This window comes from Cornus florida, unplaced genomic scaffold, assembly GCF_030987335.1.
Source record: "Cornus florida cultivar Cherokee Brave unplaced genomic scaffold, ASM3098733v1 CherokeeBrave_3.0.0_Hap2_Chr09, whole genome shotgun sequence".
Classification (NCBI taxonomy): domain Eukaryota; kingdom Viridiplantae; phylum Streptophyta; class Magnoliopsida; order Cornales; family Cornaceae; genus Cornus; species Cornus florida.
The window spans coordinates 86,758,492-86,785,646 of NW_026775579.1; the positions used below are offsets into that span (position 1 = coordinate 86,758,492).

Sequence of the window (27,155 nt, forward strand, 5' to 3'; positions counted from 1 at the left end):
ATTTAAGTTATTATTTTTGTCAAACAAATGTTTTATTGTGATCGAGCCAGAAATAATCAAAGGTATCAAAATAAATATATTAATTAAGTAGTCGGATTGATGGCTATATTTATCCGATAACTAATTATGCATAGAGGGGTCAAAGTGCAATATTGACTTAGAGGTTATTTATTATTTAATTGGAGTTCAATTAATTTCTTTTAGTGGAGTAGAAATTAATTTATGAATTAATTGAATTGGGTCCATGGACCGGGCCAATTATTAATTCATTGTAGCCAATAAAATAATAGGCCCAATGGATTCTCACTCATAGCCCAACTTGATATTGGAATCATATTAGATTTGAGACATATGAATTAGAGATGGAGAAGGATTTGTTGTTTCCTTTTTCTTTATTTTTATGTTGCCTATAAATATACATGGTCTATGTATATTTGAGGTGGTGATTTTGATGAGAAGGAAAAAGGAATAAATTTTCTCTCTCTAGAAAATTAGGGTTTATGGTCTCATCTAATAGAGGCTCCCACAAGCCTAGTTTTCCAAGGTAATTCATGGAGGCTTATGAGTGATTCCTAAAGGCAAAATAATTACCAAGAAGATGGAGATCCAAGGAGTAGGCATCTTGCTAAGGGATCTACAATAAGTGAGAACATTCACTTTAGAGGAAAGTTTTAAAGGTTTACTCAGACCTTTGATGTAAGTATTCAATCCATTAATTGAATGATACACCATATTTTTATTTTTGCATAAAACTTGTCTCTATGTGATGAATCAAGATTTATGAATCAAAATCCCTCGAAAAGTTTTTAAAACTTGCACGTTTCCCAACACATTAATGGTTTAAATTAATTTATTTGTTTAACTGGCATTGTATGTTTAATTGAAATTATAAGATAGGTGACTTGAATTAAATGGTTAGTTTAATTGTTTCAATTAAAGTGTTTAATTTATTAAGGATGTGATTGGATGGTATGGAGTAAATGGGTACGGTTAATACCCATGGATGTTTATACATGTATATATGGGTATATATGTATATGTGGATTAGTTTAATTATTAGTAATTATTAATAATTGAATTATATTTTTTTTCATTATATAATGTGTAATATAATTTTAAGATTTTGTTCTCATGAGTTAGCCGACTTAGTGTAGTTTTATTTTATTTTCTTTCCGTCTCCTCTCAGAATTAAAATTAGGTTGTCCTTAAGCCTATATAATATAACATTAGACGTCGGCTTAGGGTTTAAAAATCAACAAAACCTTATTCACAAACAGAGAGCAACTTGAAAGAAAACTGAGAGGAAGAATGAGGGTTTCAGCCAAGAACCAAGGCTGAACCAAGGAGAGGAAGAAGGGGTGTTGCTCGTGGGTTGAACCTAGGGCAATAAAGGAGTTGGCGACAATCACGAGGTCGCCGGAAAGTTTAGACAGAGGACGGTTAAAGGTTTCAATGCGAAACCTAGAGACAAGTTTTATTCTTACTCTCTCTCTTTAACCTGTGTTCTGTGCATGCCTAGATAGGCTCCAGGAATCTAACCGGCATTAAAATTAACTATGTATGCATGATAAATTCGATTTTAAATTGTAGTCTATGTGTGGATTGATTTAAATTTAATCATTGAATAAATTGTTTCATGTACGGTTTTAAATATGATAAAGATGCATACTGTGTTTTAAATATTTTCTGGGTAACTTTGGGATATAGATGGATTTCTGGGAACCTAAATAAGACATTATAGAGTGTTCATAGCATTGTCGGAGGCGAGGAAAATGACAGAAAGCAGGGACAGAGTCGGTTCCCAAGGGAATAGAGCCGGCTGCATATGATTTTTGACCACGGCTCTCTGTGAGAAAGAGAGCTGGCTCCATGGATTGAGGGAGACAGTTACCATAGAGCCTGCTCCCAAGGTGTGGGAGCTGGCTCCCAATGGTTGAGAGCAGGCTCTCAACTTATGAGAGCATGCTCTCATGCCAAACTTTGTATTGGACGTGGTTTAAGGGATTGTTTTGGTATTTTTGAAGTTCTTGGATTGTTTTGGGTGATTAGTAAGGACTCTAAGCATTATATTATGCTGTATTAGAACTCACATTACATAATTAATGTCTTCATACTAATGGATTTAACAGTAGGGAAGTTTAAACAATCTTGCATGTTGTTAACAGATAGGAAGGATTAAATTGTTTAATTTTTCCTTGACTGTTTTGGTGATTAGTAAGGATTCTAAACATTATATTATGCTGTATTAGAACCCACATTACACAATTAATGTCTTTATGCTAACGGATTTAACAATAGGGAAGTTTAAATAATTTTGCATGCTGTTAACGGATAGAAATGATTAAATTGTTTAATTTTGTTTTAACAATTTAACAGACTGTAGCATGATTTGAAGACTTGGTTTGGATGCATATTAGGGTCATATATATTTATTAGATCTTATTATGCTGAGTCTGAATTTTAATTGAAGAATTATTAAATTGTATTCTGTCAATTACTTGGATGCGAGTCTTATTTTAATTGAAGAATTATTAAATTATATTCTATCAATTACAGGGATGTTATTCTGGATATTGGTTGATGAACCATTAAAATTATGTTTCTATCAATCAGCAATATGGATTATGTGAATTTTATTTGATGTACTATTTAAATGTTGCATTATTTATGAATTATATGCATTATATGCACCGGTATGGGACGGTGGCATATTGAGGATAGATTAAATCAAAACGCTAATTCCTACCTATTCATACATACGGAATGGATTAACTAAAACAGTTAAATCCTACATGGATTCATGTCTTGTCAACTGAAACAGTTGAACGACATAATGGATGTTTGTTTTATGTTTCTGTATTAGGATAAAGTATATTTTAAATCTTAATTATATGTTGTGTCTTGGCGATGAACAGTTGACTGGCACAACATTCGTTTTGGATGGAATTTATATATATAATTATGGTACCGCGATATGAGCTTGAGTCTCAGAGTCGACGGTTAGGGAGCGTATATGTAGTAGATGCGTAGCTGGCTATGATAGGTTGAGGTGTACCCTGTTAGGCTTAGGTACTCATGTCCATTCAGGTGCGTTTTGCATGTTGTCTTCTATTAAGGTTAAGCCCCCATTTGTAATCCAGTGAATGTCCCTTAGTGTGAATATATATATTTATAGTTATGGACTATATAGCTATTGCTGAGTTATTTAGAATGTATCTACGTATCGGATCTTTGCTTGGATTGTAGTTAAAATAGAACTTGTTTGTGGGCCTGACTCACCATCATTTTTAGGTGTTCATTAAGAGTAGGGATTGTACATGCTGAGAAGGGATCATCTACTTCACTCTTCCGGATTTGTTTTTACATTGAAGATTTCTTTATGTTTCAGTGTTTTGATGTAGTCACTTATTCAGTTGGGATTTTTCTAAGGATCCGCATAGTATGGATTTCCGAGTTGTATATTTGGAGGATTACTTGTATCAGAGAAATTTATTAGTGGAAATTTATTTATGAGGCTTTATTTATCATTTAGTTTCTGATCAGTATTTTGGTTATTCTCATTTATCCTATTTGTATTCTGTGTTCGATTATTACCATTTGTTTTTTATATTCTCGGGTATTCGGACGTGGGCCTAGCCAACTCGCATCTGAAAATCCGGGGTATCACAGATATAGAGATAGAGAGATATGATTTATGAAAAATAAAAAAAAATAAAAATAAAAAAGATAGAAAGAGATATTTTGCATGCTAAAGTCAAAATGTCAAACAGTAACACATGGTTGGTGCATATCCCTTTGTCTTGTTTGGTATTCAAGTTTTTGAGTTCGTATCATAACATTAAATCCAAACTGGACCAAACCAGACTAGACTGGACAATTTGATTTGGTATGCTAACGGTTTGGTTTAGTCATGGTTTCAAATTTCTGAAATCGTAAAGATACAATTTGATCACAGTTTGAGGTCCTTTAGGACCGAATCAAATCGTTTAGTTATATATATATATATATATATATATATATATATATATATATATTTATATATATATATATATATATATATATATTATATAATATAATCTTACAATCCAAATCACTTAGAAGTTTGTAACAACTATCAATTTTACGATCCACTATTAATTCTTTTATGTCTTATCAATTTATTAGATATTTCTTATTTTTTTGAATTGTACGTGGTTGAATGTTTGTTATTGATTTAACAATTCAAAATGTATTCACTTCAGTTCCATAAGTAAGAATGAATTAAAAGTTATGAATATACTAGCAGTTCTGGATGTGTTGGTTAACTTAATTTTTTGTTGTTGATTTGGATTTTTAAATATGAATACTTCTGTAGCAGGAAAAAAAAAAAAAAAAAAAAAAAAAAAAAACCGTAGAACCGAACCGAACCAAATCGGTTTATCATGGTTTGATTCCTTTAGTCAAATGGTTCAGTAATTGGTTCTAGATTTTCTTTAACCGATAGGATCGGTTTGGTTCCAAAAAACTCTCAAACCGGTCCAAATCGAACTGTGTGCACCCTTAATCATTTGTGTAGGCAATACAATTTAAAAAAATACCATATCTTCTTCGAATTTTTTTAAAAAAAAAGAAAAATGAGAATAAAGTTATACATGAATAAATAAAGAGTGAAAATGAGTTATGGATAGAAATATGATCTCACAACATGTCAAGTGGACTTGATAAATTTGACTATATGAATTAAAGTATTAAGGATATGAATTTATTTGAAACTGAAAAAGTTTTTGATTAAAAAAAATGTAATATAAGATTTAGTTTTTGTAAACTTGTTTTTGCAAATTAAGCTTTGTAAAATCCCCAAAATAAATATTTTCAAATCATTTTTTCTATAGAAAAGAAATTCTATGTGTTTCCTGTTATTTAAAATTATTGTATATATAAAGTATTATTTTTATTCAAATTTAATAACACAACCACGTACAATGCTTTAATGAAAGACGGGCCTAAATTTATAAAGTGAAAAAAAAAAAATTGTATATAATTTTTTTTTTTTAAATTTGTCTTTTCCATGTAATTTGTGTTTAATAATGAATATATATTAACAAAGTAGCCACGTATATGTATGAAAACCAGTGCACTCATTTGCACGATATGTCATTTAAGCTCGCACGAGCACACATTTGCATCCACTTGCCCCCAAATTTACTTCATTAACTTCCAAGTCTATATTCATTTGCATTGCTAAGATTTGAGAGGTGACTTAAATTTGATGGCTTTAGCTCACATTTGCACATGGTTCACGTGTCAGGTTATATACATCACGAGGGAATTCTAATTACCATTTTTAGACCAAATAGTCTAATTGAGAATTCTAATTAAGGAATTTATATCCCTTAGATGAATTGAATTATGATTTTTGTCTAAACTATTAGGTATGAATAACATTATAAATCAAATGAGTATACCCTTATTTGCACGAAACTTGTGTATTCATTTGCATGGTGGGAAAGGTGCTCTCAGGCGAGCCTATTCAATTGTTTAGAAAGGTTTTGAGGAGGCCATATAGAATTTAGGTGATTATAGGATGAAGGGATAAAAAGTCGCGCGAATCTTGGGCGAGGACGAAAAAGGTAAACTTGCCACTTGCCACTCTATTTATATTGTAAAATTATCATAATACGCCTTTACTTAATTAAAAAATACACTAAAATCGACTAATTGGGAATCTTGGGCGAGGACGAAAAAGGTAAACTTGCCACTTGCCGCTCTATTTATATTGCAAAATTATCATAATACGCCTTTACTTAATTAAAAAATACACTAAAATCGACTAATTAGGTTTCTTATTACCGAAAAAAAAAAAAAGTAGTTTAAATGCTAAAGTCAGAATGTCGAAAAAGATATAGACACAAGGCTAGTGCTACTGAGGTCAGAATGCAGAAAAAGACACAGGGTTGGTGCCAGCCATGCGTCTTTTTTGGCATTCAAATGTTGGTATTCTTATCACTGCTATAATTAATAAAGAGTCATTTTTTTAATGCTTGCATCAGCCCCTAGTCTTGTTCTAGATTCTGGCTTCGGTAGGGATTCCACTAGGACGGGTTTGGCTATTCCCTGCCCCATTGGAAAATAGGTCTTCTTGTCCCCTTGGGCATTACAGTAATACCATCCATGTCTCTGTAAGGTATTCGGGATCCCATCACTATCCTGCTTCAATTAATGTCAATTTTGACCCAATTTTTCTATATTACGGAGAAAATAAAAAATCGATAAAGATGAAGATAGTAAAACCTTAAAAAGTATATATAAAATACTAGATCTGAATACAAAAACCATATATACAAAAACTTTGAAACACAAAATTCCTAAGATTATATATAGAAGACTATATCTGGGGGAAAAATCATAAATAATATACGTACCATATATATATATATATAATGGTGGTAAAAGAGAGAGATCAAAGCCAGATAAAGAGAGATCAAAGCCAGATAAAGAGTTAGTACATGAACCTTAAGCCACAACGTCGAAATATAGCCTAATCGTAGTCAGAAAGATGATCAGCGTCGCCAACGAGTTGAGAGGAAGACATGCAAATGAGAGGGCCGGGGATAAAGCAGTTGAAGATTTTCCTGGTAATGAAATAGTAGTCATACCATATATATCGGGGTATTAAAGGAATAATATTAGTATTTGGTAGCTTCATAAATGAATTTTGGATAGATATGATAAAAGAATTGAAAATCCGAAACGGGTTTGGAGTAGGGGAAGATTTAGTGATGCCCCTACCCCGCCCCCGCCCTGACCCCGAATGAATATATATATATATATATATATATATATAAAAGTTAAGTATATATTAATATATTTTGACTAAATATTCACTAAAATCAGTACTTACTAAAATTTCACAATGGTGCACGTGATTCAATTTTCAAGACTTAATCAATGATTCAAGATCTTAGTATTATATCCCAAGTTTCGGAATTAATTCAACAGTTTCAACTTTACCGCAATTAAACAGAATATGCGGGGCGGAATCGATATTTTGTCTAGCTACCGAAATAAGAGCGTAAATAGTATACCAATTATAAATCCCTCCAGAAATTGAAACAGAGTTTGCATTTTTTAATGGGCCGAAGTAGGGTTTACCCAACTCCGCCTTGTTGCCATTCCTAACTGTAATTGGAATGAAGTGGGTTTAATTACAAAATTATCCCTACCCCGAACCCAAGTTGGGTTTCAAAATCTAATCTGATACCATGTCGGTTTTCAAAATTTAATCATATACCCATCCTTACTTTATTTGATGGGATACTATGTCCTAAGGGGACGGAGTAGGCAAATTATGTAAAATTAATGAACAAAAATATTATCTATATTGAAAAAATATTACACAACCACGTATAAATACTCTAATGAAAAAATTATCCAAATTTTTTATTAAAAAAAAGTTTTTTTTTTTTTTTTTTTAAATTTTAATTTAATTTTAATTTTTATATATATATATTTGTCTTTTCCGTGTCACGTGAGATCACGTTATCACCCCCACCTGCCTCCAAATTTTGCTTCAGTAGCTTCCAAGCCTGTGTTCATCTGCACGTGAAGGCACATACAACACCAAGCTCCATGACTTCACCATTCACACGCAAAACACTTACACTTATTTGTCGACATTCTGTGAAATGCTCAGTACCAATTAGGGACTTTGGGATTTGATTGTACACTTTTGTTGTATCACATTTGATTGTACACTTTTGTAGTATCACAAAGACAATGCATAATGAGATATACAATTTGTCATCTTATTTTTTATTTTTGTTTTATTTTACGTAAAGCAAACACAAACATACCTAAAAAAAACTCTGGATGTTTTTTTCCTTTTTTTCATTCTGTAGAAGTCTACACTGAATGCTTTATTTGATATTTGTTGTTGATAAATTGTTCGAATTTACAAATTATTTAAAAGTCCAAAGTGTTTATTGGTCGAGTTGATTTTTCATTACCATAAAATTAAGAAAAAGGAAAAAAAAAAAAAATCTGCATGTACGTGCTGCTCTCACACGTGTCCTCTCCTCCTTGTGATAGCTGGACTTCATTGTAGCCCACACATGCACTTTTACACTTTCATATATACATACATCTGGGCCCTGTTGTTCTATCTACTACACCCCTCTCTCCAATCTCTCTCTTTTCCCCTGTCTCTATCTCTGTCTCTCTGCAACCATGCAAGCCTCCTACCATTTCTGCACCACACAAACAACCACTAAACTTAGAAACCAAACCAAACCTCACACACCCATAAGAAAATTCCATCTAAACGCACCATCATATACATGCAAAATTCTCATCAACCCATCAAAAAATACAGTTCCCCGGAAACTGACAACTCCGGCACAGTCGGAGACGAACTCAAACCCTTTGCTCAAACCACGAATTTCTGGGGCTCCACTGGAACCCCACCACTCTCTTGTGCTCAACCCAATTCAAAAACTAGCAGTCTCAGCTCTAGACTTTGTTGAGAGGTCACTGATCTTGGAGCTAGAAAAGAAGCAGAAACTGAACCGGACGGTTGACCCGGCGGTTCAGCTAGAGGGGAACTTCGCTCCGGTTTGTGAGTGCCCGGTTCTGCACGGCCTCGAGGTGGTGGGTCAGATTCCGGCAGGCCTACGTGGGGTCTACTTAAGAAATGGGGCCAACCCGTTGTTCTCACCAATCAACGGCCACCACTTGTTTGACGGTGACGGCATGATACACGCCGTTACTTTTGGGTCGCCTAACCGACCCAGCTACTCTTGTCGGTTCACTCGCACGAGTCGGCTTGTCCAAGAATCCGCGCTTGGAAGGCCTCTATTTCCGAAGCCGATCGGCGAGCTTCATGGCCATCTCGGCCTAGCTCGGCTCTCGCTGTTCTTCGCTCGAGCCTCAATCGGCCTAGTCGATAGCTCACGAGGCACTGGTGTGGCCAACGCTGGGTTGATCTGTTTCAACGGCCGAGTTCTTGCCATGTCAGAGGATGATCTTCCGTACAACGTCCGTATCACGGCTGATGGTGATCTCGAAACGATCGGACGGTTCGATTTTAACGGCCAGCTTGAAAATTCAATGATAGCGCATCCCAAGGTGGACCCTGTTACAGGTGATCTCTACAGTCTGAGCTACAACGTACTAAAAAAGCCTTATCTAAAGTACTTGAAGTTTGACGCGTGCGGGAGAAAGTCACGTGACGTGCCTATTTCCGTCCAACAACCAACCATGATTCATGACTTTGCAATAACGGAGTCTCACGTGATCATCCCGGATCATCAGGTGGTGTTCAAGCTATCCGAAATGGTCCGTGGCGGGTCACCCGTAATTCATGACCCGAACAAGACTTCCCGGTTTGGAGTTTTGCCCAAAGAGGACGACAACGAGTCGGGAATTCGATGGGTTGAGGTACCCGACTGCTTTTGCTTCCATCTGTGGAATGCATGGGAGGAGTATAACAAACATGGCGATCCGATAATTGTGGTTATCGGGTCATGCATGACTCCACCCGATTCTATTTTCAAAGAAGGAGACAGCCCGATCAGGAGCGAGTTATCCGAGATCCGACTCAACTTAAATACAGGTGGGTCGACACGAAGGGTCATCGTGGCCGGTCTGAATTTGGAAGCCGGGCAAGTGGACAAGCGGCGACTTGGCCGGAAAAGCCGGTACGTATACTTGGCGGTGGCGGAGCCGTGGCCGAAGTGTTCGGGAATTGCCAAAGTGGATTTGGCGACCGGAGAGGTGACACATTTTCTATATGGTGCGGGAAGGTTTGGCGGCGAGCCGTGTTTGGTGGCGGACGAGACAAGTGAAGACGAAGATAAAGGGTGGATGATGAGTTTTGTGAGAGATGAGAAGAGAGATAGGTCTGAGTTGGTAATAGCGGATGCTTCAAACATGAAGCAAGTGGCCTCGGTGAAGTTGCCCACTAGAGTGCCCTATGGTTTCCATGGTACATTTGTTAGTTCACAATGCTTGAAAGAACAGGCTTTGTATTGATAATTGCATATGGTTTTGTGTAATGATAATATACTAATATGTGATGTTATATATGCTGTTTGATGAAGTTAGGTGAGGGTACAAATTAATTGTATGTCAAATAGATAAGAACCAATCTTTTGTGCCCTATGGTTTTCAATGTACATTTGTTAGTTCACAAGGCTTGAATGAACAGGCTTTGTTTTAATAATTACATATGGTTTAGTGTATGACTATGATTATACTAAAATGTGGTGTTACTTGTTATATATGTTGTTTGATGAATTTTGGTAAGAGTACAAATTAATTGTTTGTCCTTTTTTTGGTAATAAGAAATTAATTGTATGCCGACTTTCTATTTGGGTTTTTTGGAAGTTCTAGAAAATAAATAAATAAATAAAATAAATCTTGCTGAAATTGAAAATTAGGTTAAAGTAAACATTTCTGGATAGCTAAGTGTTAGCCCCTTGACGGTTGTCCAAGGGAAGACATGGGCATTTCAAGGCCATGCCATGTATTGGGAATACTTTGGCTTTGGTTAGACAGCCATGAGGATTGCTCAGGGGGTTGTAAGCGTGCACAAGATGCTCAGCGTGCACACAAGATGGTTAAAAGGATGCCCGGCGTGCACTGGGGGTGCCCAGTGGCACTTTCGTAAATATGGCGAAAAGTGAAACTTGGAGTTTTGACTCGGGATCTTTATAGGAGGTACCTTGAGTCCATAGAAGCTGGTTGGCGGCACTCAATTTGGATGTCGGGAAAGGCCTGAAAGGCCATTATGACTCCTCAAGCATGGGTGATGTTTACTCCTGTCAGAGTGCTGGATTTCCTTAAGACTATATTGGGGGGGGGGTCTGTTGAGCACATCGGTTGGGCTATGGCATGGCTTGCTTAGAGGGCTTAGCCAACGTGCATGGGCACGTGTTACACCACTCCAAGATGGTTGCACAAGTGAGGAGCATCCAAGATGTTGAAGGGCAAACAAGTGGGCACCGATACGCGCGCTGGTGTGCAGCGGCGCGCGTACGGGCGTGCAGGTGGGCGCGCGGGCTGGCTGACGACGGCCGTTCCAATACGCCAAACTAAATGTAGTGAATGTGTGGTTCAAGAAAAGCCTTTTATGTCAAATTTAAATTTATAAAAACCACTACCAACACCACTACTAACGTAGCAAGAATGAGTAGGGATCATCCCAAGGGATTATACGTGTTGGAATTTCAATTTCAACTCTAGCGTACCAAATGATTGCAAAAGAGAGTTGGGTTGGTTGATTACTTCTAGAAAAGAGTTAATTAAAATGCAATAAAAATAAAACTAAGTAGAGATAGGGATTTAAGAGATGAGAAGAGAGGACTTAGGATGTTGGAATCACCACTAAGCTCATGTAATTAACCACTTGCTTTCCATTAATGGGGAATACATTATTGTGAACAAAATTGGTTCGACTAGCAAAGGTGACTCAACAAGTGTATAATGTCTAAACAACATGATCTGACGACGGCCGTTCCAATACGCCAAACTAAATATAGTGAATGTGTGGTTCAAGAAAAGCTTTTTATGTCAAATTTAAATTTATAAAAACCACTACCAACACCACTACTAACGTAGCAAGAGTGAGTAGGGATCGTCCCAAGGGATTATACGTGTTGGAATTTCGACTTCGACTCTAGCGTACCAAATGATTGCAAAAGAGAATTGGGTTGGTTGATTACTTCTAGAAAAGAATTAATTAAAATGCCATAAAAATAAAATTAAGTAGGGATAGGGATTTAAGAGATGAGAAGAGAGGACTTAGGGTGTTGGAATCACCACTAAGCTTGTGTAATTAACCACTTGCTTTCCATTAATGGGGAATATATTGTTGTGAACAAAATTGGTTCGACTAGCAAAGGTGACTCAACAAGTGTATAATGTCTAAACAACATGTGAAAGGCCACAATATATCTATTGGAAGAGGAATATATTGTCTAGACAACATGTGAAGAGAACAAAATATCAAATCAAGTCATTAAACATTTCATTAAGCTCATAGTCCAAATAATTCACAAGGATGACTTAGTTAAACATGTATTGTCTAAACATCATGTGAGAGGCCACAATATATCTATTGGGAGATGAATAAATTGTCTAAACACATGTGAAAGATACAACATATCATAACTAGTCATTAATCCTTCATTAAGCTCAAAATTCCATTACACCACAATATTAGAGCATATGCTTCTTGTATTCAAAAACATGGAACATCAAAGAATAAGCACGAATTGTCTCCCCATCTAACACTACACTACAACTACACTACTAGCATGAAAATAAACTAAGGGAGAGGTACAATCCATCAAGGAATAAGTATGAACTATCAAAAGACATAACAAGAGCATTCCATTAAGCACTAATGTCTAGCCATCACTAGCTTCTCAATCAACCACACATAGACATGCAATTAATATAGAAAAACTAGTGTAGAGATCAATTCCCCAAATAATCACACATAAGACAACATGTAATTAAAATAGAGAATCAATGGAAGAATTAACCCATATGAATCATGTGAGACATAATTCCTAATTTAATCACACATAGACATGTAAATAAACTAGAGAATTAATAGGAAGAATTAGACCATGGAAATCATAGAAATATACCAAGATTCATGAAATTCACAAGGCTAGAACACTAATCACAACAATATATATATATATCCCAAAAAATAGAAATATAAGGGTTTATATTACACAAGACTTAGGGCTCATCCAAACCTTAAGTGTAGATCTAGTCAATCATGGAGGAGGTGGATGTAGTCATGGAATCAAGTTCCAAACATAGCTCCATCTTCTTCTTCCTCTTCTTCTTATTCTTCTTTGAAGCTCTAGAGATGGAGAGATAGTGGATTTAGAGATGTGTTCTTGAGATGTACCTCCACTTCTCTCTTTTCTTCTAACCCTAATCTCTAACTTTTTTAGAGAAATAAAAATTACAATGTAGAAAATAAAAATGATAAAAAGCCTAAAGAATCCCCTTTTACAAATGGGTTGCTTCCCTTTATATAGAAGGTCCTTTTCTTAGTCACTAAGTCTAGAATATATGCCCAAAAATATCTAATCCCGCAACTTTTTGGTAGGTGAACTTTTGGGCGCGCACAGAAAAAGTGACAGCTTGCTGCCAGCATGTCCAGTTCGATCGATCCAACTTATTTTCGATCGATCCAACTTTTTCGATCGATCCAACTTTTCTGATCGATCCAACTAAAAGTTCGATCGATCCAACTTTTTCTGCGATCCATCCAACTTTTCAACTTTTCAGTATCAGCTTCTTTTTGCTCCAAATCAGCCTCTTTTTGCTCCGGATCATCGTTAAGACTTAGTTTGACTCCAAAAAGGCCTTAAGAACTCATTTTTAGCCCATTTTAACATTATTGACCTGAAATAGACAAAAACACAAATAAGTACTAAAACGGGTAAATAAGATAGATAAAGGTCCTAGAATACTCAAGCTTAAGGGGTTTAAATGTGTACTTTTCAGCGTTCATCACTGGCGTCCAACCTAGTGTGCGCAAGCATCTAGCTCGGCGTGCACATGGGCGTCCAGGTGGGCGTACAGCCACGGACGCATGAGGGTTCAAACATGGCGTGCGAAGAAGGGCACTAGTGTGTGCGCCGGCGTGCACTTTGGTGTGCACCCGAGCGTGCGCACGGGCGTGCATGGCTTGGCACGCCGTGCACTCAGAGACATATATATGTGGGTGCAGATTGGTGGACTTGGCTTGGGCTAGGTTCACAAGGTTGACTCAGATGTGGCTAGAGCATGGACAACACAAAGTCATGGCTTGCGGTTACAAGAGGTGGTGGTTTAGTGGGCTCGATCGGTTGGGGGAAGTTACAAGCACTTCCCACTCATCATGGGAAGTGGAGGAGTGCTGAGTAACCTCCCAAACATGTGGCACAATTCTAAGAGGACCAACACACAGGCGATTAAGGGTGGTTTCCTCCACTATGCAGAATGTAACTTCTTGTGGTTATGTGGCATGAGCAGAACATGCCAACAAGTCTAGCAGTTGGGCTTGTCAACTGCATTATAGTGCTGGCTCATTTAGAGGGTGCTAGCACGACCCTAGGTGGATAGGGGTGTCATCTATCATCTTAGTGGGCAGTTATGGGCGGTTTTGAGAGTGGCCTATATAATGCTAAGGTAGGCTTTGTACAGGGAACAGAGAAGAGGGTGTGAGCCTTGGTTGTTCCTTGTACGAACTCATGTTCCTTTGTAATATGTTTAATATGAGCAAAGGTTGGGGCTTGTCCCTGTAACTGTGTGTGCCTTCTTTACATTTCTATACTGTGTGTATTGTGTTGTTGTATTGGCTGAGACTTGGTGGCCTCAAGTGCCATTGCAGAGGCAAAAATTCGTGGTGTAATTTAGCCCTGTGACACTAAATACAACACACATACACCAAATTAGTTCATGTGGACTTCAAACCACTCATTTTCACCTGACCTAATGGCCTAGTAATCTTTTTCCATTGTCTTGCTTACATTTTGCAATTTCAGTGCTGAATTTAACGTCGCATAAAGTGGCCTAATGTTGCTTTTCGACTGAGCAATGTCAAATAATCAATAATGCCAATAATATTGTGTTAAAAACTCCAACTTTAATGGTGAACTTGTCACAAGGAAAGCAATTAAGCATAATTGCACATTATAGACAACAAATTGATGATAGCTAGTGGGTCACTTTACTTGCGTTCAATCCAATTGAAGCTCAGAATAATGTTGAAAACAAGCTTGTTCATCATTGGAGTCTAATTCATTGCAACCAATAATTATAATATCAAACAATAATATTCATTCTCCGTGTCACAGTTGATTGGTCTAGAAAATTAGGAGTTAGTGAAAAATCCCGCGAGCCAAGAACATAATAAAGAAATCAACAGAAAAATAACCAGGTCGCACACAAAACTCACACACACAAAAAGAAGCTCTCATTGGCAAACAAAAAGAAGCTCTCATTGGCAAGCATTTACAATATGCTAGTACATTCAAGAGGGTGATTTTAATATCCATAAAAACATAATTACATATTACCCTATTGTCACCATGATGCACTATCAAAGCTTCTGGTTTTGTATAATAATTAAGCAAAAAACAAGTGCTGTACAATTTTAATACCAAAAGTGAGAAAAAAATTGTGAATTTTCTTCAATTGCTTGTATGGAGGACATTTCACAAACTCATCTCATAAAGGAAGGACACTTTGTTTTTCCTTGTAACTTACATGGGGATGTAGAATCTCATCTCTTCAACTGACTAGGCCGCTTTGGCTGCAGTGCTGTTGACATATCACGCAGCCTATTCGTTATCTCTGTGAATGATGGCCTGGCTGCTGGATCAGGTGACCAGCACTCCTCCATCAATTTTCTCCACTCAGTATCGCAGCGTTCGGGAATGGGAGGCCTGAGTGTGTTACTTACAATCCCACCTTCATGAGAGTAAACAGGGTCACACTTAGAGAAACAGAAACACTAATTAGAGGGTATTTGAAAGAAAAATGGCATAGCAGAGATTCCAAAATCAGTGAATTTTTAAAGAAAGTGTAAATGCATACATTTCCAAAGTCCTAAGATCAAGGTCTTAAACCAAATGTTGATAATTGACATTTCATTCTTGATATCTAACTGAATCAATATTTTGGAAAATTGGGGTAATTTTAGGTTTCTATGGGAAATTTTAAATTGGAAGTCTAAGTTCCCGAAAATTCTAGAAGGCTCATTTTGAACCAATATGCCAAACAAAACTTTAGAAGATTAACCACGATGTTCTTGCCACATTATGGATCCATATTATCACACTGAAGAGGACCTAAGAATTCATGTGTTAAACAAAAAAGTTATTTATAAAAGTAAATCATTGATAATTAACTTGGAGCGCAATGTTGAATTTCTAAGAGGTCATGGTTAATAGAATTATATCAGAGGCTGAGGCATAAACATCATAATAGTTACATAAAAGCAGGGACTCAAGAAAGACCTGATCTTTGATATTTCACTAAGTAACTACTTAGAGGCTCGGACTCACACCAATGGCACTAATGTTGAAGTGTTAAGCCGTTGAACCAGGCAATGACCCTCATAAACATTGTAATAGTTATATACATATAGAAAGAAAAAAATATATATATATATACTACTTGTTCATTATATTTTGCAGAACGATGCAATGGAGGGAGGGGCAAAAAAATTAACTGGGTGGAGACGACAACTAACATAGTTATGTACAATTGGAGACCATAATAAAAGTACCATATTATCTTAATGGGAGACACCTATATAAAATGGTTGGAAATTTTTTTCAGGTTCAAAGAATAAAAAGGCATTGGTGTTAGAAGGTGAAGCTGGTACGCAAGCTTATACCTAACACAACTTGGGTCTTTATCTTCTTATTTAGAGTTATTATTAGATAAAGTAGATAGGCTCACCTATTATAGCACCACAATGCATGTTCGCATAGGGCTCCTCCCCAGTCAAGAGCTCCCACATAGCAACCCCGAAGGAGAATACATCAACCTGTCACAACTCACAAGAAATAATGGAAAGGGAAAACAAAGAGAAAATGAGATGACTATCTTCTTTAAGACGTCACTAGTTTCACCTTCGAAGTTACTCAAACTCCAACATTAAAGATAATAGGCTTTAATTCTAACCTTCTCGGAAACTCGACTACTGCTACCATTCAATAGTTCTGGTGCCATCCATGGAAGGGTTCCTCGCACACCACCAGACACAAGTGTATTGCGTTTAATTCTTGATAATCCAAAATCTCCAACCTGAAAGTCCAGTCCATTATAATAATGCTTGAAAAAAGTGACAAAATGAAGAAGAGATGAACAAAAATAATGAAACAGGAAAGTTAAAATGCAGTAACTTCCCCTGGTGAATTCTAAAAAGCTTCCATGAATGATGAAACGTGATGGATTACATTAGAAACATTAATTTTCTAACATCAGCTCAAAATGTACAAAAACTTGTTGAAAAATCTACCATTAAAACAAATTTAAGCACTTTTACAGCTGCTGAATACCTTGCATATGGGTCGTTGGGTATCTCTCAAATTGACAAGCAGATTGTCACATTTCAAATCAAAATGAACAATATTTTTCAAATGTAAGTACTCCATGCCAAAAGCTGCATCCATTGCAATTTTAAGTCTTTTACGCCGATCAAGTGCGCTGCAATAGGAGTTTCAAGATTCGATAACTTTGTATCTCTTTAAAAAAGTTCAGAAGGGAACTTGGTAACATAGATAAACTCACCGATCCTTCTTTACTAGGACATGCCGTAGTGACCCATTGACCATGTATTCAGTTACTGTCGCCAATGTTCCACCTGGCCCATCAGGAACAACTCCATAAAATGCTACCACATTTGGATGGTGAAGTTTTGACAGAATCTGGGCCTCTCTCCAGAAGTCTTTGGTCTGTCAAAGTAGAGTGTAATTAAGTATTTCAGTCCCAAGAGTTAGTAAAACACCTTTGACTTCTTTCTTCATTTCTAGTATACTAATTTTTCTTCCAGTGTAGGGGGAATCTTCAGTGTATTATGGTTAATATTTATTTCGTTTCTCAAGGCAAGTCTGGTGACTAATTTCAACATAAATACAGAACAAATCAATTATAACAGTTATCATAAGAAGAAATTGAACTGAAAATTTTCAAAGTTTGCAATTGTTAGGTTGTGTACTTACCAATCGCTCTTGCTCTGATGATCTCCCTGCAAAACAGCTCTTTTTGATTCTCTTGATAGCAACATCTGTTCCCCTCCACTTTCCATGATATACAGTTCCATATGTACCGGATCCTAACTCCTGTAGTTCTTCAAGATCAGCATTCTTTATGATCTGCACATCAGCATCTGAAGCATTTAGTTGAATAAAATCAAAATCTTCCACTCTTTTGAATATCTTATGTACCGGATCCTAACTCCTGTTGAAACTATATTTTCATGCTAAGACTGTATAAAGCTCTTCCCAAACACTTCCTAAAGTTCTTGTGAAAAGGAAATAACATAATTATGGCCTTTTAACAAATATGCCTGACAATCAAAAGGGAGAATTTGCAGTCAAATTGAAATAAGACCTTGACCAGTACGAAAATCATGTTCAAATGTTCCGATGAACAATATATGCAATTTACGAAAAGAATATCATTCATGGCAACTTGTGTTCATCATTGCATGATGGTGAACAACTGAAGTGGCCACATACTCTTTAACTACAAGTTAAACTGGAATGGATACAATTCATCAACCATGACAGAAGAGAAAATCAGCATTCACAATATGTTAAACATGAACTATATCATTATATAAATCAATTAAAATTGCAATTCCTGACCTGCAAACCGTAGATGCCTGCTTCCATTTCGGCTATTATGGCATCACTAATAGATTCATCCTTTTCTTTTTTATCAACTCTATAATCCTACAAAACATATTATAGTAACTCAAATCTTGCAACAGATGCATAAATTCTTAAGAAACAAAACCAAGGAATTAATAACAATAGTATTACCTCATAGTCAGATTCTGGGGCGACGCTTTCAGTATCTGTTTCTCTAGGGGACAAAATTTCATCCGTGGAGTCATCTTGTATATGTGGGACAGCTGTTGAGGATGAGGGGATGTCAGGAGGCACACTGTCAGTTACATCTTCAACAATAATCCCTGATTTCAGCACATTATTAGGATGATTTGAAAGGTCCTCATCATGGAGATAAAACTCTCTATCTAAGGACGTATCAGTGGTGGGATTTCTAATAGAGGATTTAGTGACAGGAGGATCATTCTCGAGAAAGTTTAACTTTGAACCCGATCCATCTCTTGCAATTGTAGTTAAATCTACAGCTGCTGCAGCAATGGGTTCTTGTTTACTCATTTCCCAAGATTTGATGGGTTGTACTTCAGAAGATCCCCGCGAAGCAGTTTTGTCACTCATTGTACCAGTCATACTATGCTGCAGATCCATGTTAGTCTTTTGGCTCTGGACAAGAAACTCAGATTCATCTGAATTTAATTGATAACCCTTGGGTTGCTCTCTCATGCTGTTTGCGGAAATATCCAAATCGATTGCTGGGGAAAGAGAGCTGATGCCTCCAGGAACTTGTGCCTCTTGTTGTGAGATATGAACACGGGGTATTGAGTTTGGGTAGCAGTGAATTTTTGGCAAGTTAATATTATGTTCCACAGCATTAGCATATGATGAAATATTCAAATTTCCTTCATAATGTTCCCTGTCCTGACCCAATGAAGTGTCTTTCTTGTTCTTCCACTTCAATGTATTTTTCCCCCATTCTATGGATTCCTTGTTATTGTCTGGTGTCTTGAAAGCGGGCTGATTATCATTTTTAGCCTCTTGGTTTTTCTCGTCCATCATCTGCTGCCTTTGCACGAGCCTTTCTTGTGAAGAATTTGACATTGCCAAGGAAGGTGAATTTTCTACTTCAGAATTCAGGGGGTACCATGGGATTTTACCTTCTTCTAGATTGGACAACCGTTCATCTTGCAAATGCGAGTCAGAGAGCGCATGTGACATTCTAGGATGAGCACCTACTGGAACATCAGACACAGAATATAGGCCTGTTGAATCTTCAGGAGTATAGAGGATCTTTTCCGGACGGATTGCCTTTTCACTGTGCAGAGGCCCTTCAATGTCAATATCACCCTGACAATATAGAGGAGAAGACAATAAATCTCTGCTGGGGGTACGATTTAGGAAATGCACCTCACGTGTCTGTTTAGGTTCTACCAATTGCTTGTTTTGATGATGGTAATTCACCACTGACACAGGTTCACGAGGATGATTATAATAACAGCTTGTGGCCTCAACACCATAGGAATTGTCATATGCCGGTTGGTCCATAACAATTGGATTGTTGCTTTGATCATGACCATCAGAGCACACACGATCTTCATAAAGTTGCACATGGAAACTCCTTGGATGAAGGGAAGTAGGAGAGTCTCTTTGAAAGGTTGGACTACAATCCAAATTACTTCCCAACAGGCTTGCTTGGCTTGCCAGGCTTTGAGTGCTAGAGCTCCTCCGTGGACTTGGATCCAGCATGCCATTAACCGCAACAACATATTGATAATCAACATCACACTGCTGTCCAGTAGTCTTTGCTTCAAAAGAACATGGGCTTTCAGGATCAACAGAAGATACAAGAAATATACGCAGCCTTTGATTTACTTTTTCCAAATCATGATATTCCTCAATCATATGATGAAAATCCTCATCAGAAGATACAGAAATGAGTGCATCAAGATCCTCACCAGGGAGCTGGTACTTAATCGTATGACGTTGATTGCAAATGGCAGAAGTCTTCTTTACAAGTTCAGCATAACTCAGGTTTTTCCTAATGGATATAATCCGTGTTTCCCCTCCCACATATCTGAGCTTCCCATCACTTGGCCTCGGTAATATTCTTCCCCCAAAGCTGCAGAGGAATTTCATTTTACCAGAGAAAGAACAGTCTGAAACTCCTGACCCCAAACCACACAGCTGGTATGCATTAGGCGAGTCTGGTCCATAAAGGGGTGTGCCAGTTGGACCAGGTACAGCTTGATCACAATTAGTTTCACCCGAAGAATTCCGTGGTTGTTGTCCACTGACTCTATATTCCTTATGGTGTCTGCTTACCAATTCTGGATAAACCTTCTTCTCTAGTTCCGGCAAATATCCTTTCTTGGTAGAAGCATCTGAATTATCTGTACCACTTTCAGAATCCATTCTTTTTATCCCAAGAAGGCCAGTAAGATCCTCATAAACAAGCTGATGATCCTGAATACAGTTTGAGTCAACTCTCTTCTGCTGAGGCTGCATGTCATTCATTACACGTACATTTCTTGGCATAACGCGATCCCTAAGAAACTCTGCAGAAAATTCCTCACCCGTTTGTTCAGATACATTATGTGCATGTTTATCGGCATAAAATTCTCCTGAAGTACCAGGAGTTTCACTTGCCATGGTCTTGGAAGAAATCAAATATCTATTTAGCTGTGAATGAACATTCTCTGGCTTTTCAAGCCTTATTCCTTAATACCCATCAAAATTCAGAAACTACTATTACTTCTCTGAATTCGGACAAAGAAGTCGAACACACTTTGTCCCCTACACACACTCAACCCAAAAGATTGTGCGATTGGTTTCCCTAAATTTTTATCACCAAATGCCTATGAATACAATAACAACTCGTATCGCGCCAACAAATGGTACATATGTCAAACAATTAATGTACAATTTCTAAAATGACTAATAACAAAATTTCTCTATGAACTATAAATCTTCAATATACCCTTATTCCTTTACAAATCTAACAAAAATGTATGCAAAAGAATCTAATGTTTTCGGTACAATATAATTCCGCAAGATCAACATTTGCCCATGATTCAATGCCTATCACGTAGTTGCTGTACATTTTACCCATCATTGATAATCCATTGTCAAACTTACAAATTCAGCTGTGCAAAAAATTGAAAATAACCAATCAAAAATCAGTTATAGCCCATGATAACAGATCATACATGTAACATAAATATGATTTGATTACTTAACCCACAAAAATAAATAAATAAAAATGAGAGGAATTTTAAAAATAAACTAAGAAATTGTTAAAAACACAAAATGGGTATGTGAGAAAACAAAATTTAGGAATTCTAAAACCCAATATATACATATATATATATATATACACACACCGAGATGGAGAGAATTTGATTACAGTATATAGAGAGAAATTCTGAAGGATACCTGTTTCTTTACTCAAAAACTGTCTTATGTCTGGTTTCTTAGCTGTGGAGATTGCAAAATTTCAGAGGGGTTCAAAAGAGGAACATAGAGTTTGAATTTGGGTTTTGTTTGTGAGGTGTGGGTTGATGGAGAGAGAAAGATAGAGGGAGAGGCCGTTGCATATGCCTCAGAAAATCAATGGGGAGGCGTCGGAGAGCGACATTGCTTAGAATAACGCGGCATCAACGCAGGAGGGGGTCCTAACTGTAACTAATTTATGAATTTCTCTCTCTATATCTCTTTTCTAGATCACTATGAAGTATTTTTAGTTATGTCGTGGATAATGGAAATAAATATTTTATTCAAAACTAATAATAATAATAATAATAAATTTAAAAAGTGGAACAAAGATTTTTAGCTGTATAGTCGTGGGCTGGGGCTGGGCATGAAAAAGTAAGACCCACCATATTTTTTTTTTTATTATGTCATGGGATTTGAGAGAAAAAAAATGGACATTTTGCCTAACTAAAAACGACTTATAAAATTTAAATTTAAGAAAATATATGGTGTATAATAAAAATAAATAAATAAAAAATTATGTGATCAATCCAATTTTTATAGATAAAGGTAAGAATGATGATTATGAAAAGCTATGAAAACTTTAACTATTTTTTTTTCTTTATCCATTTTAGTAATAAAGAAAAAAAAAAGGTGAATACCATCTTACTAATTGTCTCTTGCACTTCTTTTCACCTCGTTATAATCAGTGATGGAGCCTCCGGCTACTATCCCAAGTGAACTTTTGTGATTTTTTAATTTTGTATGTGTACTTTTCTAAAATTATAAAAATCTCCCTACTAAAGCATTATTGTACTAAAAAAAAAAGAGGAAAAAGAAAACTTAAAATTTGATCCTTTTAGCATTGTTTTTTACTGTAATTAATTGTTATTTTTATTATCCTACAACTAAATAAGAAAATAGGATCATTGCAGTCTTTGTTTAATTTTTTTTTTTTAACTCTGACCCATTATCCAAAAAACTTTGATTGCATTTTCACCCAAATCTTACTTTTTGTGCAAAATAAACAAAAATAAAGGATAAAGATTTTGTTAACATCAATAAAATTAGTGTTTTTTTTTTTTTTTGGCTTTGATAGAATCTTGCAATTTATTGAAATTACGTTGTGTGTATATATAAAGGTTTTTTTTTTTTTTTTGGGTAAAGTGATTAATATAAAATTAAAAAAAAAAAAAAAAAAAAAAAAAAAGGAAAACAACTGTACAGTATACAAGGGGATGCCCAGGTCCAAAAAACAAAATACAGAAAGAAAAGCCCATTGGGCAGGAAAAAGCAAAACTCAAAGCTAAAGAAGCCCATGAGTCGAAACAGAATAGACAAACTAAGCGAAAGAAGCCCATACATATGACAGGCTCAATCTAAGAACAGGACTTCAAATCTAAACCTGGGCGGGCAAAGCACTAAGAATGAGAGGACCACTGTCAGGCCCAGTTTGGTTGGAGGGTAATGAAAGGAAAAGAAAAGAAAGGAAACCAAGGAAATGAAATATTATGTTTGGTGTAAATTACTAAAAGAGAAGAAAGGAAACCAGCTAAACATCAGCCGAAATGAAAGATCGGAAGATTACAAGTTAGGCATGATGTGTTAGTTTTATTATACTCTAAAAAAATGGAAGGAAAGAAAAGAAAATTCTAGCATTTTTAACTAAAATTTGTTAATACCAAACTTACCTTTATGTTTTTAAAAGACAAAAAATGGTGTAAAGTTAAGCTTCCAATCTAAATTTTGAACAACTAATATTGTGCAATGACTCTATATAATTCGCAGTCATCCTTGTTCAATTTTCAATTAATGTGATAGTTCAAAAAGTAAGAAAATTTCAACTTACCAGTGCAAAAATAATTTGTTTAAGATGATTTTTGTTGTCAAACCAATACCAAAGTATTTTAAAAATTAGCCTTTAATCCTAAAAAAAACAACAGCTAATAATTGTGTTCATTGTATCAGCCACGAATTTGTAGTGACATCAAAGGTGTCATCTATCATACTTATATCATGAAATATTTTCATTTAATTAAGCAAACTATCAAAAATTATGTTAAAACTAAAAAATAAAGAACTCAGACTCAACAACAATTTAAAGGGCAAGTTATTTACCGGTAAAGAATAATAAGAAAAAATATAAAATAAAACCCACAACAACCACCACTAAGAGCCAGTCAAACTGCACAGTACAGAAGCTATGTCCAATTGATATATATAATGCATATCTTTAATTCTTTATGTACATAATAGTAATTGATATTATGATTAAGTTAATTATCCAAAAAAAGAAATTATGATCAAGTTTCAAAACATAAATTAAAATAATAGAACACTACACAAAAGTGAAGCCAATACCGAGTGTGTTCAAAACAAAGACTGGGTCAGTTGGAGAACCATAAAAACTTATGATACAAGATACAACAATACAAACTCATATAGATAAAATAGAAGTAAGAAAAGTTCTAGGCATAATGGAGTTGGCAGGGATTCGAAAGGTAAACTCTTGAGGTTTCGCTTTTAAATTGTACTCCTGACATGAATAGTAAGCATGTTGTGAAACCGATACATGTACTATAAGAAAATATATATATAAAAATAAGAAATACAAACAAGTTGAGTTTGGGGACCAACATCTCTCTAAATTGATAGAGATAAGGAATCCAAGTATTTGCTTGAGAAAAGAAATTTTATGATTTTGAGGAGATCTAGCAGAAATAATTGTGTTTTAGGAATTCTGTTTTAGAGTTTCGTGTATATATACATACACATGTGGCAGGATCGGCAAAGCCTACCGATTCAAAAAATTGGCTACGAACTACAATAATTCACTAATGTCTTTTTTTTTTACTATTGTATAATTTTTTAATTCTCTTAGATGATTTGATTATTCATTTATTGAATATTCACCTAAATTTTTGTTAAGTTTTGATTATTAGTTGAAACAAATTTATCAATATTTTCTTTTTGAGATTGAATTAGTTTCCCTCTTTTTCTCTTCTTTTTAAGTTTTTCATATCCGCATTCATACTTTCTAGTAAACATGTTCAACAATATAAGTACAAATAGTCACAATTCACAAACAAATATATAGATATATGAGAAAAAAGTATATATACAAATTTATAATAACAAAATTTAATAAAATTTACAAGAAAAAAAGAAGTTATTTTAGTATATAAATCTTTAGACTTAATATGAAATTTCTTGTTAGTGTTTAATAATAAAGTAAGGATACTTGCACCAATTTGTTGCAATGAATTACTGTAGGTGCAAAATTTCGATCAACCAATAATGATTAAGAAAAATAAAACAACTCACTCAATCAATAGTAAAAATAAACAAGAACAATATATGTCGAAGCGTAGAATTGCTTGATCCCTTTATTGGAGGTCTAAGCCTCTATTTATATACAAAAGATTGTAAAATTATGGTAGGACTCGCGTTACTTGTCCTCCAATTCTTTCTATATAAACATTCTTTACTAATAGAGTTCTTTCCATTGTCTAATTTTCCATACATAGAACTTGCCTTGTACAGAACTTCCTATCTCAGAATTTTCCTTCTACGGTAAATCTTTCAACTGGTAGGACTTGTGCATTCTTGAATAACTGGGCTGAACATACTTTGATCCGGCTGGGCTTGAGTAACGGACCGGATGTTAAATATTAACAAGTTGGGCTGATGACCTTTTGATTCGGCCTTAATGGAGGTTGGAAGACAAATAACAATGGTCTTGGGCTAAAAATACCCTCAATTTGGGCTTGAGCATGATGGGCCTTATATGTCCTTGGAATGTAGATATGTGTAGTGATGACGTGTACGCTTCTTATTGGAGAGAGTTTTTTTCCCTCCACACTTTGCCCCAAATTTCATTTTTAATTGAGTGACGGTTCCCATTAAAGAGGGAATTGAAACCAGTTTTTTACTTTGCTTCAGAGACGGTTCGAGGACTTTCATTATTACTCCGTCGTACAAGATTCTGCAAGAGTTACATTCGCCCTAGCTGCACTCCTGCGTTCTTCATTCCATCGCCTTGTCAGGTTAGTTTTTTTTTTGCATCTTTCTCTTCAATCTTTCATTATGAGTACTTCATCTACTCCCGAACGTATAGACATTGGGGATTCTGAATCCACGCAGTCATCTTCCTCCGTTCGCATTAGGGCTCCCCCTCCTAGGGTTTCTACAAATCCCCTTTCGTTGAATCAATTAGGTACTTCCCCCCTTCCAGTCGAGACATCTACCTCAGGCTCTGATAATGTTCTTACTCATGAAGAGAGGAAATCAATCATCTCTATTCGCCGCATCAAGTTCTCTACTGCTTCGGTAATGGAAGAATTTGATATTCCTGAGGGAGTAGAAATTGCAGAATATCCCGAGGGTGCCGATTTTACCTCCGGCCAGGGAATTGAAGAGAGTGAGTTGCTTCTTTCGGTAGGGCATCTTAGCGCCCTCCGGTTCCCTCTTCACCCCATCTATCATTTAGTTTTCAACAAGTTAGGTCTTGCCCCCCTTCAGGTAAATCCTAATTTCTTTCGTATCCTTTCAGCACTGTTGGTGCGCCGAAAATTAGAGGCTCTGGATTTGACCTTTGCCGACCTTCTGCTTACTTATAATATATCTAAGCATGGGACCGAGCCTGGTCGCTTTTTTTTTACCTCTCCCTTTCATCAGAGGATATGCACGAACCTTCCTTCATCCGAGAAAAAGTGGAAAGAAATGATGGTTATAGTTAAAGGAAAATGGTTCGTGCCCCAATCAATTACGCTCCCCATCCCGCGCAAATTTGGGAAGTTAGGTATAGAATACTTAACCTCCCTTCATACCAAGTGTTCTGGCTGTTTTCCTTGCCAAGTCTTAATGTTTCGCCGTACTTATGAGTTTCTTGGTGTTTTTTCAGCTGCATTCCCATCCTCCGTAACTAGGAACAGACTTTCTTTTCTTGAGGAACGAGTCTGGAGTGACCCCTCGCCTATCGAGGACCTGCTAACTTCTTCAAACCTTAAGGATATTGCCTCCAGTGCTGTTGCTGCAGACCTCGTGGATCTGTCTCTACCATCCTTTGATAGTTTCCCCATGACTGAGGAGGAGATACGGAGGGCTGAGGCTTTAAAAAAGAAAGCCAAAGATGCCCAACCCTTGGTCATTATTAGGTCTACTGAGGGTGAGGTGGAGGCTGAGGAACCACCAATGAAGAAATCTCGCCTCAACCCCCCATCCTCTGGCAAGGGCAAGGTCCCTTCTAAAAGCAGAGGGAAAAAGGCTGGAGAGGCCGAACCTGAAGATGAAGTCAGGGCATTTGTTCTGGCTGAAACTGGGGCTCCTTGGACTCCTTCC

General features: G+C 36.2%; 2 protein-coding genes across 2 annotated transcripts; one reads left to right on the forward strand and one right to left on the reverse strand.

Moving 5' to 3' along the window:
- The first annotated feature begins 8,118 nt into the window (after positions 1–8,118).
- On the forward strand, positions 8,119–10,008 carry LOC132273079 (9-cis-epoxycarotenoid dioxygenase NCED6, chloroplastic). Its single transcript, XM_059774112.1, has one exon. The coding sequence runs from the start codon at positions 8,206–8,208 to the stop codon at positions 10,006–10,008; it is 1,803 nt and encodes a 600-aa protein (XP_059630095.1). The 5' UTR covers positions 8,119–8,205.
- Positions 10,009–14,965: 4,957 nt separating this feature from the next.
- Positions 14,966–22,154, reverse strand: LOC132274888 (uncharacterized). The gene is made up of 9 exons (XM_059776236.1): positions 21,780–22,154; positions 18,546–21,490; positions 18,369–18,455; positions 17,721–17,873; positions 17,290–17,453; positions 17,058–17,205; positions 16,681–16,803; positions 16,456–16,543; positions 14,966–15,459 (listed from the first exon to the last, which is right to left on the reverse strand). Exons 2-9 carry the CDS (start codon positions 20,994–20,996, stop codon positions 15,272–15,274), a joined length of 3,402 nt encoding a protein of 1,133 aa, XP_059632219.1. The 5' UTR covers positions 20,997–21,490; positions 21,780–22,154; the 3' UTR covers positions 14,966–15,271.
- Between the last annotated feature and the right edge of the window lie 5,001 nt (positions 22,155–27,155).